The sequence below is a fragment of the Bombina bombina genome, chromosome 5, assembly GCF_027579735.1.
Source record: "Bombina bombina isolate aBomBom1 chromosome 5, aBomBom1.pri, whole genome shotgun sequence".
Classification (NCBI taxonomy): Eukaryota; Metazoa; Chordata; class Amphibia; order Anura; family Bombinatoridae; genus Bombina; species Bombina bombina.
Window position 1 is genome coordinate 177763003 of NC_069503.1, and position 16774 is coordinate 177779776.

A 16774-nucleotide genomic window follows, 5' to 3' on the forward strand; every position below is an offset into this window, starting at 1 on the left:
CAAACTTATGCTTAGGTTAGAACAAGGCTATATGATTAGCTAATGCTTAGCATAATTATCAGAAAATCTATTTCCTTATAAAATACTGGAACAACAGCTATTGGTACTGCATTATTTATGTTAAACTAAATATCGAGAGCATGTGTAATTACTACAGAAGGATAACTGAATAAACATAAATACAATATCTCTAATCAGCCAAGTATGTTTTTACATGATAAACCTTGATAGAGAAGTATCTAAATATATGGAAGTACAGAAATGTATGTATTTACACTTACTGTAAGACACAGCATAAAAGGGTTAAATAATATGATTAGATTTATACATTTGTTTCATGGGAGGACTCATAAGCATAAGGGATGAGAAATCAATATCATCCGGAAGAGGAATGAATGAAAGTTTACTGAAAGGACATCAGAAGAAACTTCCAGCTAATTATGATCTATCCTCTATGACATTATATCACAAAGATTAATCTGCCTGCCACGTTTCACCCTAGAACAGAATTTCTTAACATTATCTATAGGGGTAGCAGGCTTCTGCCTCTTGAAATAATTTAAAAATCAATCTCCCTACAACCAAATAACATAAAGGGACATTTTATCTTAAACACTTAGTGATTGGTAAAATAAAAATGTTTTAAAAATGTGTTTAAAATAATAATAATAATCTTTGCACTATACATTCATTATTTATTTTGTCTTTTTCTGTAATTTAACTTTAAAATTTGTTGGTTTCCTCAACACCACTGAGTTTCTGTAAAGTGCAAGAATATGTTGGAACCAAAGTTTTCCCCTCATCTATCTCTTCTGTTGAGGACAATTATGGACAAATATAAAACAGGCTATAAAAAAGTGTGCAAACAAGGCTGTATGGAAACCCTGTTAGATGGTTACTTATTATATACAGCCTTGTTTACACACTCTCTTTTATTGCCTGTTTTATATCGGTCTCCAATTATGCTTAGCAGAATAAAATGATGGGGGAAAGTTTTGTTCCAGCATGTCCCTTACTTTGTAAAAAAGTACTTTAGAGATGGCGGATGAAAATCACCCCGGATACATTCAACCACTGACAAGCCCGCCTCTCATGCAATTGGTTGAGCAAGCATAGTGGGGGAGGCTGGTAAAAATGGGGAATTTGTGATGAAATGCGTACAAGTTCACAACATGTCAACCTTGTCCATTAGCAAATTGATAAATCTAGCACAGAGGATTATATCTTAAGAAGTCTAAGGGGTGTTTCTACCTGCAGTAGTCAGAGGCCATATACTCACCACTACTGATATCGGTTTACGGAGTTGTTGTGTAACATTTACAGCAGGTTAGTGTTTAATATGTGCACACCTAAAGCCCAATAAATAAGCATTATATATGAATGTGCATTTGCCTACCTTGCATCTGGAAAAATGTTCACTAAAGGCTTGAAAGTTTCTTGTAAGTAAAGTTCTACAAAAAAAAAAAAAATATTTAATATGTATGATGTGTATAAATAGACACATGCAACATAAGACATCAGTTTAGCACAGATCTCCATGTTCATCCATCAAAGGCTAAAATTAGTATAAAAATCTTGTGAGCCATTTTAAACATTTATTTACAAAAATATATATATTTGTTTTATTGTTTAAACTCCAACAGGGTCGATCACAATCCTTTAGATCACTGGTTTTCAAACCTGTCCTTAGACCTCTCTAACAGGACAGATTTTGAGGATATCTGAAATAGAGCACAGGTAAAACAATCAGCTGATTAGTAAACCTGGATACTTTACCTGCTCTCGGCCAAGGTAATCCTGAGAACCTGGCCTGTTGGGGAGGTCTGAGGACAGGTTTGAAAATCAGTGCTTTAGAAAAACTTATCTAATGATTTTTAACGGAAAAAAAAACCCACCATTAAAATCTATGAGGATTTTTGTAGACAATTCATTTGAAGTTTTTCTAAACGATTGTGATCAACCACGTAGTTAAAAAAGAAAAAGCAGACAAATTTGTATCTATCAAGACAAAACTGATAAAAAAAGAAAAAAGAAAGGGACCCAAGATTTAGCATTTATTTTTTAACGATTTCAGATCTCTTTGTCTGAGAATGGCTTTTGGACATCTTCCTGTATTTAGTGAGTTTTCATATTTCTAATCTACTACACATCTTCTGCATCTACTGGCCTACAAAAACTCATTTTGAAATAATAGATTAACAAAAATGTCTTTCTACAACCTGCTTCTGCACATTGAGATTACAACGCAGTTTCTTCCCCCCACACAAAGATTAATGTGTGCTGCTCTATCTGTCAGACCTCATAACAACATGTAATTATAAGAAACACACAAATCACACATTTCTTACCCCTCCACGTCTCTATCTTATGTTCTTCTAGCTCATAAATCTGTACCTATAAATAAAAAAAGAAAAAAGGAGATAATGTAGCATTAATAATCACACATTTTGCAACTGTAAAGTGTCATTTTCACATTGCGTTTGAATTGATATCACACAAAAGCAGGCACTGTATTCAATAGGATAAATTGGACACCCAGGCGATTTTCAAAGGAAAAAAAAAATCTCACTACACAAAAAGACAGGGAATTCTTCCAACCATTCATCATTATTTTTTTTAATTGAAAGAAAAAAAAATGTCCATCTTGTGAATACATTTATTTTCTTATTATTGTAGAACATACTTTTAGTACTTTGGAAGAAAATTTGAATTTGCTTTTATATTTTTGTGGCTACATACAGATGTGGTGAAAGTATTAGTGCCATTCCATTTTTTTAGGAAAAAACAGAATTTATGCTTACCTGATAAATTACTTTCTCCAACGGTGTGTCCGGTCCACGGCGTCATCCTTACTTGTGGGAATATCTCTTCCCCAACAGGAAATGGCAAAGAGTCCCAGCAAAGCTGGCCATATAGTCCCTCCTAGGCTCCGCCCACCCCAGTCATTCGACCGACGGACAGGAGGAAAAATATAGGAGAAACCATATGGTACCGTGGTGACTGTAGTTAGAGAAAATAATTCATCAGACCTGATTAAAAAACCAGGGCGGGCCGTGGACCGGACACACCGTTGGAGAAAGTAATTTATCAGGTAAGCATAAATTCTGTTTTCTCCAACATTGGTGTGTCCGGTCCACGGCGTCATCCTTACTTGTGGGAACAATACCAAAGCTTTAGGACACGGATGAAGGGAGGGAGCAAATCAGGTTACCTAAATGGAAGGCACCACGGCTTGCAAAACCTTTCTCCCAAAAATAGCCTCCGAAGAAGCAAAAGTATCAAATTTGTAAAATTTGGCAAAAGTGTGCAGTGAAGACCAAGTCGCTGCCTTACATATCTGGTCAACAGAAGCCTCGTTCTTGAAGGCCCATGTGGAAGCCACAGCCCTAGTGGAGTGAGCTGTGATTCTTTCAGGAGGCTGCCGTCCGGCAGTCTCATAAGCCAATCGGATGATGCTTTTAAGCCAAAAGGAAAGAGAGGTAGAAGTCGCTTTTTGACCTCTCCTTTTACCAGAATAGACAACAAACAAAGAAGATGTTTGTCTGAAATCTTTTGTAGCCTCTAAATAGAATTTTCACGGACTACGTCCAAATTGTGTAACAAACGTTCCTTCTTTGAAACTGGATTCGGACATAAAGAAGGTACAACTATCTCCTGGTTAATATTTTTGTTAGAAACAACCTTTGGAAGAAAACCAGGCTTAGTACGCAAAACCACCTTATCTGCATGGAACACCAGATAGGGCGGAGAACACTGCAGAGCAGATAACTCTGAAACTCTTCTAGCAGAAGAAATAGCAACCAAAAACAAAACTTTCCAAGATAGTAACTTAATATCTATGGAATGTAGAGGTTCAAACGGAACCCCTTGAAGAACTGAAAGAACTAGATTTAGACTCCAGGGAGGAGTCAAAGGTCTGTAAACAGGCTTGATCCTAACCAGAGCCTGAACAAATGCTTGAACATCTGGCACAGCTGCCAGTCTTTTGTGTAGTAAGACAGATAAAGCAGAGATCTGTCCCTTTAGAGAACTTGCAGATAATCCTTTCTCCAAACCTTCTTGTAGAAAGGAGAGAATCTTAGGAATTTTTATCTTATTCCATGGGAATCCTTTGGATTCACACGAACAGATATATCTTTTCCATATTTTATGGTAAATCTTTCTAGTTACCGGTTTTCTGGCCTGAACCAGAGTATCTATCACAGAAACTGAAAACCCACGCTTTGATAGAATCAAGCGTTCAATCTCCAAGCCGTCAGCTGGAGGGAGACCAGATTTGGATGTTCGAATGGACCCTGAACAAGAAGGTCCTGTCTCAAAGGTAGCTTCCATGGTGGAACCGATGACATATTCACCAGGTCTGCATACCAAGTCCTGCGTGGCCACGCAGGAGCTATCAAGATCACTGAGGCCCTCTCCTGTTTGATCCTGGCTACCAGCCTGGGAATGAGAGGAAACGGTGGAAATACATAAGCTAGGTTGAAGGTCCAAGGTGCTACTAGTGCATCTACTAGAGTCGCCTTGGAATCCCTGGATCTGGACCTGTAGCAAGGAACCTTGAAGTTCTGACGAGACGCCATCAGATCCATGTCCGGAATGCCCCATAATTGAGTTAGTTGGGCAAAGATCTCCGGGTGGAGTTCCCACTCCCCCGGATGGAATGTCTGACGACTCAGATAATCCGCTTCCCAGTTTTCCACACCTGGGATGTGGATTGCAGATAGGTGGCAGGAGTGATCCTCCGCCCATTTAATTATTTTGGTCACTTCTTTCATCGCCAGGGAACTCCTGTTGTCTGATTGGAATCTTATGAATCTGGCCTTTGCTAGCTGAGGCCAAGCCCTGAGAGCATTGAAGATCGCTCTTAGTTCCAGAATGTTTATCGGGAGAAGAGACTCTTCCCGAGACCATAGTCCCTGAGCTTTCAGGGATTCCCAGACTGCGCCCCAGCCCACTAGACTGGCGTCGGTCGTGACAATGACCCACTCTGGTCTGCGGAAGCTCATTCCCTGGGATAGATGGTCCAGGGTCAGCCACCAACGGAGTGAATCTCTGGTCTTCTGATCTACCTGAATCATTGGAGACAAGTCTGTATAGTCCCCATTCCACTGTTTGAGCATGCACAGTTGTAATGGTCTTAGATGAATTCGTGCAAAAGGAACTATGTCCATTGCTGCAACCATCAAGCCTACTACTTCCATGCACTGCGCTATGGAAGGACGTGGAACAGAATGAAGAACTTGACAAGTGCTTAGAAGTTTTGACTTTCTGACCTCTGTCAGAAAAATCCTCATTTCTAAGGAATCTATTATTGTTCCCAAGAAGGGAACTCTTGTTGACGGAGACAGAGAACTTTTTTCTATGTTCACCTTCCATCCGTGTGATCTGAGAAAGGCCAAAACAATGTCTGTATGAGCCTTTGCTTTTGACAGGGACGACGCTTGTATTAGAATGTCGTCCAAGTAAGGTACTACTGCAATGCCCCTCGGTCTTAGAACCGCTAGAAGGGACCCTAGTACCTTTGTGAAAATCCTTGGAGCAGTGGCTAACCCGAATGGGAGGGCCACAAACTGGTAATGTTTGTCCAGAAAGGCGAACCTTAGGAACTGATGATGTTCTTTGTGGATAGAAATATGTAGGTACGCATCCTTTAGATCCACGGTAGTCATAAATTGACCTTCCTGGATAGTGGGTAGAATCGTTCAAATGGTTTCCATCTTGAACGATGGTACCCTGAGAAATTTGTTTAGGATCTTCAAATCCAAAATTGGTCTGAAAGTTCCCTCTTTTTTGGGAACTACGAACAGATTTGAATAAAATCCCATTCCTTGTTCCTTTATTGGAACTGGGTGTATCACTCCCATCTTTAACAGGTCTTCTACACAATGTAAGAACGCCTGTCTCTTTATTTGGTTTAAGGATAAGTGAGACATGTGGAACCTTCCCCTTGGGGGTAGTTCCCTGAATTCCAGAAGATAACCCTGAGAAACTATTTCTAGTTCCCAGGGATCCTGAACATCTCTTGCCCAAGCCTGAGCAAAGAGAGAGAGTCTGCCCCCTACTAGATCCGGTCCCGGATCGGGGGCTACTCCTTCATGCTGTTTTGTTAGCAGCAGCAGGCTTCTTGGCCTGCTTACCCTTGTTCCAGCCTTGCATCGGTTTCCAGGCTGGTTTGGGTTGTGAGGCATTACCCTCTTGCTTAGAGGATGCAGAATTAGAGGCCGGTCCGTTCCTGAAATTGCGAAAGGAACGAAAATTAGACTTATTCTTGGCCTTGAAAGGCCTATCTTGTGGAAGGGCGTGGCCCTTTCCCCCAGTGATGTCTGAGATAATCTATTTCAATTCTGGTCCAAATAGAGTTTTACCTTTGAAAGGGATGTTAAGCAATTTTGTCTTGGATGACACATCCGCTGACCAAGACTTTAGCCAAAGCGCTCTGCGCGCCACGATTGCAAACCCTGAATTTTTCGCCGCTAATCTAGCTAATTGCAAAGCGGCATCTAATATAAAAGAGTTAGCCAACTTAAGTGCGTGAACTCTGTCCATAACCTCCTCATATGGAGTCTCTCTACTGAGCGACTTTTCTAGTTCCTCGAACCAGAACCACGCTGCTGTAGTGACAGGAACAATGCACGAAATGGGTTGTAGAAGGTAACCTTGCTGTACAAAAATCTTTTTAAGCAAACCCTCCAATTTTTTATCCATAGGATCTTTGAAAGCACAACTATCCTCGATAGGAATAGTAGTGCGCTTGTTTAGAGTAGAAACTGCCCCCTCGACCTTAGGGACTGTCTGCCATAAGTCCTTTCTGGGGTCGACCATAGGAAATAATTTCTTAAATATAGGGGGGGGAACAAAAGGTATGCCGGGCTTTTCCCACTCCTTATTCACTATGTCCGCCACCCGCTTGGGTATAGGAAAAGCGTCGGGGGTGCACCGGAACCTCTAGGAACTTGTCCATCTTACATAATTTCTCTGGAATGACCAAGTTGTCACAATCATCCAGAGTAGATAACACCTCTTTAAGCAGTGCGCGGAGATGTTCTAATTTAAATTTAAATGTCACAACATCAGGTTCAGCTTGTTGAGAAATTTTTTCTGAATCTGAAATTTCCCCATCTGACAAAACCTCCCTCATGGCCACTTCAGATTGGTGTGAGGGTATGACAGAACAATTATCATCAGCGCCCTCCTGCTCTTCAGTGTTTAAAACAGAGCAATCACGCTTTCTCTGATATGTAGGCATTTTGGATAAAATATTTGCTATGGAGTTATCCATTACAGCCGTCAATTGTTGCATGGTAATAAGCATTGTCGCGCTAGATGTACTAGGGGCCTCCTGCGTGGGCAAAACTGGTGTAGACACAGTAGGAGATGATGTAGTATCATGAAAAAGGTGTGTTAGGGTTAGCGCTAAATTAAAGCTTAAAAAGGGTGTAAAGATAGATATTCTTTAAGAGTTATATAAATTTCTTATATAGTGATGTTCATATAAACATTGTGTTTCATATTAAAAGTTTTAATGAGAATTAAAAATACAAATAAAGATGGATGCCGGCATCAATTCTATATGGATAGTTAAATACAATGTATACAAATGTAGCGTAATATTATAAAACAATTGACAGATATATCAAAATAATTAAAAGCAATTTAAACAGGTTTGAAATATTATACTTTAAAGAAAAAATAGCGATTATCACCGTGCATATAGGTGTTAGATATTTGCATTGATATTACCTTATATGCAGAGATTTGTGTATATTCGCTATTGCAATGGACCGGGACTCTCAGTGTTTAGTCCTGCTGGATCTTTGGGTTCAGTTTCGGTCCAAAATTTCTATTTCTGTGCATCATTACCATCCTCTGATATACAGAGCAGCAGATGATTCATATAAGGGACACGTGAAGAAATCCAGCTTTAAGCCTTTAGCAGTGTCTCAAGTTTCAGCCGCACAGACGTCATCAATCAAAGAAACGCTGAATAGCACCTGTGCACAGCTTGCCGGAGACCACCCAGTGTGCTAGCCACTGAAAGTGTTAGCCTGCATGTCAGCACCGGTTACAATACGGTGCCATTACCTCTGGTAAGCCTTTACATTATTTTTCCATTTTGGCTATTCAATCTACAATATCACGCTATGTGGCGCCCTCTTTGTTATTTCTAATTTAGTCCTGTATTGATTATGTTTTTTTTTAAATAGTTTCTATTTGTCGGCAGTTCTCTCAAGAAAAAGAAAGGTCAAAGTTCCAACTTTAATTTTCACTGCCGTATGATGTCCGTGTCCTGATATTTTTCTTTATATCAACTCTGTGGTTTGTGATGGCTTTGTATGCGTATCATATACGCCGTATCGAATGTCAGCGTGACAGTGAAATCTCTGTATTGTTGTGGGGAGATTTCTCCTTGTGGTTAATTGCCTCCAAGTGGTTCCGGAGCAAAGTTGAAGAGAAGTGGATTGTTTACTGAGTCACCGCTGTCTTATTTCACAGCGTTAGTATATAAGAAGGATAGTGATCAGATCATGGGTTAGGAATTATACTTATGGAACTGCACATGCTTATGATTAGTTCAAAGTACCCAGCCTACTGCACTATATCCGACTTAAATGAAAGTATCCAAAAGTAACAATGTTTCCAGTGAGCAAAGTTCTACGCGTTTCAGCCGCTTGGGCCTTTATCAAGATGCTCAACTGGGGGATTCACCTGGTTTAAAAATGTTCAGCTTTGTTCTGATTGGTGGTTATTTGATTGGTGCATATTGAATCGTTACATCGTATGAACTTTTAAAGTTTTTTTAGGGTACATTTAAAATAACTTATCAAGTTTCAAAAAATAATAATAAATAGTCTTATATAAAAGAAACACATATAATTCACATTATGATATTTATTTACAACTTTTATCCCTATATTAATTATCCCTATATTAATTAGCGCTATTGTGGATATTTAACCCTTAATCTCTATAGTAAAGATGGCGATATTGCCTCTGAGATTCCACAGATAGTGTTAGGAAATATAAATATATATATATATATATATATAGTGAGCCTAAAGAGATGTATATGTATAGAGGGTAATGTAAAATATATGTATATTGCAATATAAAAATATAAGAAATAAATAAAAAACATATAAGACACGTAAAAAATATATATATAATAAAAAATCAATAAATTATATATACATATATCTGAATGTAATGATGTATGTATATATAATAATTTATTTAATTATATTGGCGATCAGGAGAGTGTTAAATAATGTGTCAGGATGCTAATATAGCCATCCTTTTTAAGACGATGTTGGTTTGAATATATAGATATTACATGTATATATAAAAAATTCATAAATAAGAAAAATTTAAGTATATAAAATGTTTTTATAGTATATAAAACATTATTAGAAATATATAAAAATATATAAAAATATATAAAAATATAATTGTCAATTTATATACATGTATTATATTTGCCCATGTATAATCTCTAAGTTTAGTACAGTAACATATCGCGGAGGGATTATTATATGATGGTGGGATTTGAATTTCCACTATTCAACTATTTTTCATGTATTTCAACTTTACTGTCTATTAGAATAGACCATTCAGATCCAATTCTGAGTTTAATCCAGAGGGGTAGAGTGTTTTAAAATTAAAAATGTATTCAGCTTCTTTTTTACATAGTAATGTCGTGATATTGCCTCCTCTAATTCCTAGATTAAGTTTTTTAACCCCCCAATATTTAAAATCTTTAAGATTCCCTGAATGTATTTCTTTAAAGTGAGAATAGAGTTATAATGGATACAGACTACTACATCAGCGAATCATATAGACTGTTAAAAGATACCACTACCTACACACAACTTAAACAGAATCCACTCAAACACCAAAAAATAAAACTAGAAAGTCTACTAAAAGAGGCTAACGAAAAAGGAATACTAAATAATTCAGAATTAGAATTCATAACCATCACACATCCAAAGACACCAACATTTTACTTTTTACCAAAGATTCACAAACATTTAAAAAAAAACCCAGGACGTCCCATCATCTCAGGAATAGAGTCACTTACATCAAATCTTTCTCAATACATAGACTTTTTCTTACAGACATATGTCAGCAAATTACCAGCATATTTACGAGATTCCACACAGTTCTTAAATCAAATTGAAAATATAGAATGGCAAGAAAATTTCACCCTTGTAACATGCGATGTGAGTTCGCTTTACACCAATATATCACATAATATAGGGTTAGAAGCTATACAAACATACCTAGACAGAGACAAAGAACTCCCCATTCTACAAAATACATTTATTCTTGATTGTATTAATTTCATCCTTCATAATAATAGTTTTCTTTTCAAAAATGATATCTTCCTACAAATAAAAGGAACTGCAATGGGCACAAGGTTCGCCCCCAGTTACGCCAATCTATTTATGGGACTATTTGAAGAATTAAATATATACAATAGCCCATGGGGGGCGAACCTTGTGCACTATTGCAGGTATATAGACGACATATTTATCATATGGCGGGGAGACACAGAACTTTTAGAATCATTTATAGAGGATATCAATTCAAATGACATGGGTATTACATTTTCTCATGAATACAGTAAACAAAAAATAAATTTCTTAGATATTGAATTGAACATTATATCCAATAAAATTCATACTCAAACCTATTTTAAAAGCACAGATGCCAACAACTATATACATCATGAAAGTTGTCATCTAAATTCATGGAAATCAAATATCCCTAAAGGTCAGTTCATGAGAATAAAAAAAAACTGCTCAGATATAGATAATTACGAAACCCAATCACAAATATTAACTAAAAAGTTCATAGAAAAAGGATATAATGCAAAAACAATAGAGAAAACTAAACTAAAAGTAGAACAATTAGATATAAATACATTACTAAAATCAAAAAAGAAAAAGAAAAACCAGGACTTTAATACAGACAACTTATTCATTCCATTCATAACAGAATATAGTACCCAACATATGGAAATTAAAAGAATCCTCCAAAAACACTGGCACTTAATAAAAGAAGATAGAATATTAGGTGAAAAAGTGAAAGCCCAGCCAGATATAATTTTTAAAAAAGCAAAAAACCTTAAAAGTTTACTGTCACCTAGTGAATTCAAGGAAAGAAAAATAATAAAAGATAGAGATCTTAAAGGTAACGTATTAAGAGGCTATTTCCCGTGCAACACATGCAAAGCATGTACATACAGTACAAAAACTAAAGAAATTAATTCTTCAAATAACAAATACAGTGTTAAAATTACACAAACTCTAAGATGTGCAGATAACAATATAGTGTATTGCATAAAATGTTCTTGTAATCTATTATATTTTGGACAGACTAGTAGAATATTACGTGACCGAATAAGGGAACATATCCTAAAAATTGAACACGGATCAGAAGAAACTAAACTCTATTCTCACTTTAAAGAAATACATTCAGGGAATCTTAAAGATTTTAAATATTGGGGGGTTAAAAAACTTAATCTAGGAATTAGAGGAGGCAATATCACGACATTACTATGTAAAAAAGAAGCTGAATACATTTTTAATTTTAAAACACTCTACCCCTCTGGATTAAACTCAGAATTGGATCTGAATGGTCTATTCTAATAGACAGTAAAGTTGAAATACATGAAAAATAGTTGAATAGTGGAAATTCAAATCCCACCATCATATAATAATCCCTCCGCGATATGTTACTGTACTAAACTTAGAGATTATACATGGGCAAATATAATACATGTATATAAATTGACAATTATATTTTTATATATTTTTATATATTTTTATATATTTCTAATAATGTTTTATATACTATAAAAAAATTTTATATACTTAAATTTTTCTTATTTATGAATTTTTTATATATACATGTAATATCTATATATTCAAACCAACATCGTCTTAAAAAGGATGGCTATATTAGCATCCTGACATTATTTAACACTCTCCTGATCGCCAATATAATTAAATAAATTATTATATATACATACATCATTACATTCAGATATATGTATATATAATTTATTGATTTTTTATTATATATATATTTTTTACGTGTCATATGTTTTTTATTTATTTCTTATATTTTTATATTGCAATATACATATATTTTACATTACCCTCTATACATATACATCTCTTTAGGCTCACTATATATATATATATATATATATATATATATATATATTTATATTTCCTAACACTATCTGTGGAATCTCAGAGGCAATATCGCCATCTTTACTATAGAGATTAAGGGTTAAATATCCACAATAGCGCTAATTAATATAGGGATAATTAATATAGGGATAAAAGTTGTAAATAAATATCATAATGTGAATTATATGTGTTTCTTTTATATAAGACTAATTATTATTATTTTTTGAAACTTGATAAGTTATTTTAAATGTACCCTAAAAAAACTTTAAAAGTTCATACGATGTAACGATTCAATATGCACCAATCAAATAACCACCAATCAGAACAAAGCTGAACATTTTTAAACCAGGTGAATCCCCCAGGTGAGCATCTTGATAAAGGCCCAAGCGGCTGAAACGCGTAGAACTTTGCTCACTGGAAACATTGTTACTTTTGGATACTTTCATTTAAGTCGGATATAGTGCAGTAGGCTGGGTACTTTGAACTAATCATAAGCATGTGCAGTTCCATAAGTATAATTCCTAACCCATGATCTGATCACTATCCTTCTTATATACTAACGCTGTGAAATAAGACAGCGGTGACTCAGTAAACAATCCACTTCTCTTCAACTTTGCTCCGGAACCACTTGGAGGCAATTAACCACAAGGAGAAATCTCCCCACAACAATACAGAGATTTCACTGTCACGCTGACATTCGATACGGCGTATATGATACGCATACAAAGCCATCACAAACCACAGAGTTGATATAAAGAAAAATATCAGGACACGGACATCATACGGCAGTGAAAATTAAATTTGGAACTTTGACCTTTCTTTTTCTTGAGAGAACTGCCGACAAATAGAAACTATTTAAAAAAAAACATAATCAATACAGGACTAAACACTGAGAGTCCCGGTCCATTGCAATAGCGAATATACACAAATCTCTGCATATAAGGTAATATCAATGCAAATATCTAACACCTATATGCACGGTGATAATCGCTATTTTTTCTTTAAAGTATAATATTTCAAACCTGTTTAAATTGCTTTTAATTATTTTGATATATCTGTCAATTGTTTTATAATATTACGCTACATTTGTATACATTGTATTTAACTATCCATATAGAATTGATGCCGGCATCCATCTTTATTTGTATTTTTAATTCTCATTAAAACTTTTAATATGAAACACAATGTTTATATGAACATCACTATATAAGAAATTTATATAACTCTTAAAGAATATCTATCTTTACACCCTTTTTAAGCTTTAATTTAGCGCTAACCCTAACACACCTTTTTTCATAAACTCTTTTTTTGATTAGTCAGGAGGTCTAATCATAAACACTGGGTTAAGTTTAAGGGTATTTCGAGTGTAGTATCTTTAAATATAAACCCAAACTTTCATGATGTAGTATCATGTTTACTCCCCTCATCTGAGGAATCATCTTGGGCAATTTCATTATCTGTGGCAGAACTGTCCTTACTTTGTTTGGACGCTATGGCACAATTATCACACAAATTTAAATGGGGAGACACATTGGCTTTCATACATATAGAACATAGCTTATCCGAAGGCACAGACATGTTAAACAGGCTTAAACTTGTCAATAAAGCACAACAAAACGTTTTAAAACAAAACCGTTACTGTCTCTTTAAATTTTAAACAGAAAACACTTTATTACTGAATATGTGAAAAAGTATGAAGGAATTGTTCAAAAATTACCAAAATTTCACCACAGTGTCTTAAAGCATTAAGAGTATTGCACACCAATTTTCAGAGCTTTAACCCCTAAAATAACGGAACCGGAGCCGTTTACAAATTTAACCCCTATACAGTCCCAGCTATAGCCTTTGCTGTGACCTAACCAAGCCCAGAGGGGAATACGATACCAAGTGACGCCTTCTAGAAACTTTTCCAGCTACTTTCAGATCCTCACACATGCATCTGCATGTCTTGCTCTCAAAAACATGGCGCGAAAATGAGGCTCAGCCTACAACTGGGAAGGCCCTCCCTGACTGGAAAAGGTGTCTAACATAGTGCCTGCCGTTAAAAAAAGTTCCCCAAGTTTATAAATGTGAATTATCAGCATAAACATGTATAAAATGCCCAAATAAAGCAATCGATTTAGCCCATAAAAGTGTCTACCAGTTTTATAGCCCATATTAAGCCCTTTATTCTGTTTGCTTGACTAAGAAAATGGCTTACCGGTCCCCATGAGGGGAAATGACAGCCTTCCAGCATTACATGGTCTTGTTAGAAATATGGCTAGTCATACCTTAAGCAGAAAAGTCTGCTAACTGTTTCCCCCAACTGAAGTTACTTCATCTCAACAGTCCTATGTGGAAACAGCAATCGATTTTAGTTACTGTCTGCTAAAATCATCTTCCTCTCACAAACAGAAATCTTCATCCTTTTCTGTTTCAGAGTAAATAGTACATACCAGCACTATTTTAAAATAACAAACACTTGATAGAAGAATAAAAACTACATATAAACACCAAAAAACTCTTAACCATCTCCGTGGAGATGTTGCCTGTGCAACGGCAAAGAGAATAACTGGGGTGGGCGGAGCCTAGGAGGGACTATATGGCCAGCTTTGCTGGGACTCTTTGCCATTTCCTGTTGGGGAAGAGATATTCCCACAAGTAAGGATGACGCCGCGGACCGGACACAACAATGTTGGAGAAACGCACAATTTTATCTGAACCAAGTCAAAATTGACAAAACTATTAGGTATCCACCATTCTTTATTTCAAATGTAATAGATCATAAACTTCCCATACAACTTTAGCCCCTTTGTTACCGCAAATTTCATAAAAATTATCCAGGAATTTTAGGCAATTTTTTTATAACATTTTTTGCTATCACTCCATTTAAACAGAAATAGAGCCTGAGGCCTAGATTTGGAGTTTTGCGTTAGAAGGGGTGCGTTAGCTACGCATGCTTTTTTTTGGCCGCACCTTTTAAATACCGCTGGTATTTAGAGTTCACAGAATGGCTGGGTTTTCAGTGCGTTAGGCTCCAAAAAGGGAGCGTAGAGCATAATTTACCGCCACTGCAACTCTCAATACCAGCGGTGCTTATGGACGCGGCCAGCTTCAAAAACGTGCTCGAGCACGATTCCCCCATAGGAAACAATGGGACAGTTTGAGCTGAAAAAAAAACCTAACACCTGCAAAAAAGCAGCGTTCAGCTCTTAACGCAGCCCCATTGTTTCCTATGGGGAAACACTTCCTAAGTCTGCACCTAACACCCTAACATGTACCCCGAGTCTAAACACCCCTAGCCTTACACTTATTAACCCCTAATCTGCTGCCCCCGCTATCGCTGACCCCTGCATATTATTTTTAACCCCTAATCTGCCGCTCCGTACATCGCAGCAACCTACATTATAGCTATGTACCCCTAATCTGTTGCCCCTAACACCGCCGACCCCTATATTATATTTATTAACCCCTAATCTGCCCCCACAACGTCGCCAACACCTACCTACAATTATTAACCCCTAATCTGCCGACCGGACCTCACCGCCACTATAATAAAGTTATTAACCCCTAATCCGCCTCACTCCCGCCTCAATAACCCTATAATAAATAGTATTAACCCCCAATCTGCCCTCCCTAACATCGCCGACACCTAACTTCAATTATTAACCCCTAATCTGCCGACCGGACCTCGCCGCTACTCTAATAAATGTATTAACCCCTAAAGCTAAGTCTAACCATAACCCTAACACCCCCCTAAGTTAAATATAATTTTATTCTAACGAAATAAATTAACTCTAATTAAATAAATTATTCCTATTTAAAGCTAAATACTTACCTGTAAAATAAACCCTAATATAGCTACAATATAAATTATAATTATATTGTAGCTATTTTAGGATTTATATTTATTTTACAGGCAACTTTGTATTTATTTTAACCAGGTGCAATAGCTATTAAATAGTTAATAACTATTTAATAGCTACCTAGTTAAAATAATTACAAGATTACCTGTAAAATAAATCCTAAGTTACAATTAAACCTAACACTACACTAGCAATAAATTAATTAAATAAAATACCTACAATTATCTACAATTAAACCTAACACTACACTATCAATAAATTAATTAAATAAAATACCTACAATTAAATACAATTAAATAAACTAACTAAAGTAAAAAATTTAAAAAAGAACTAAGTTACAAAAAATAAAAAAATATTTACAAACATTAGTAAAATATTACAACAATTTTAAACTAATTACACCTACTCTAAGCCCCCTAATAAAATAACAAAGCCCCCCAAAATAAAAAAAAACCCTACCCTATTCTAAAATTAAAATAGAAAAGCTCTTTTACCTTACCTTTACCTTTTACCTTAAAAGGGCCATTTGCGGGGCATGCCCCAAAGAATTCAGCTCTTTTGCCTGGAAAAAAAACATACAATACCCCCCCTCCCAACATTACAACCCATCACCCACATACCCCTAATCTAACCCAACCCCCCCTTAAATAAACCTAACACTAAGCCCCTGAATATCTTCCTACCTTATCTTCACCACACCGGGTATCAGCGATCCGTCCAGGCTCCGATGTC

At 36.1% G+C, this 16774-nt stretch overlaps 1 protein-coding gene across 4 annotated transcripts in view; it reads right to left on the reverse strand.

Moving 5' to 3' along the window:
* Positions 1–16774, reverse strand: part of PRKAG2 (protein kinase AMP-activated non-catalytic subunit gamma 2) — an 889218-nt gene that overhangs the window by 65029 nt on the left and 807415 nt on the right. For all 4 annotated transcript variants that reach the window (XM_053713799.1, XM_053713800.1, XM_053713801.1 and 1 more), the window contains 2 exons: positions 2349–2394; positions 1397–1451 (listed from right to left, as the gene is read on the reverse strand). In XM_053713799.1, the coding sequence (XP_053569774.1) occupies positions 1397–1451; positions 2349–2394 (101 nt within the window). The remainder of the gene's footprint in view (positions 1–1396; positions 1452–2348; positions 2395–16774) is intronic.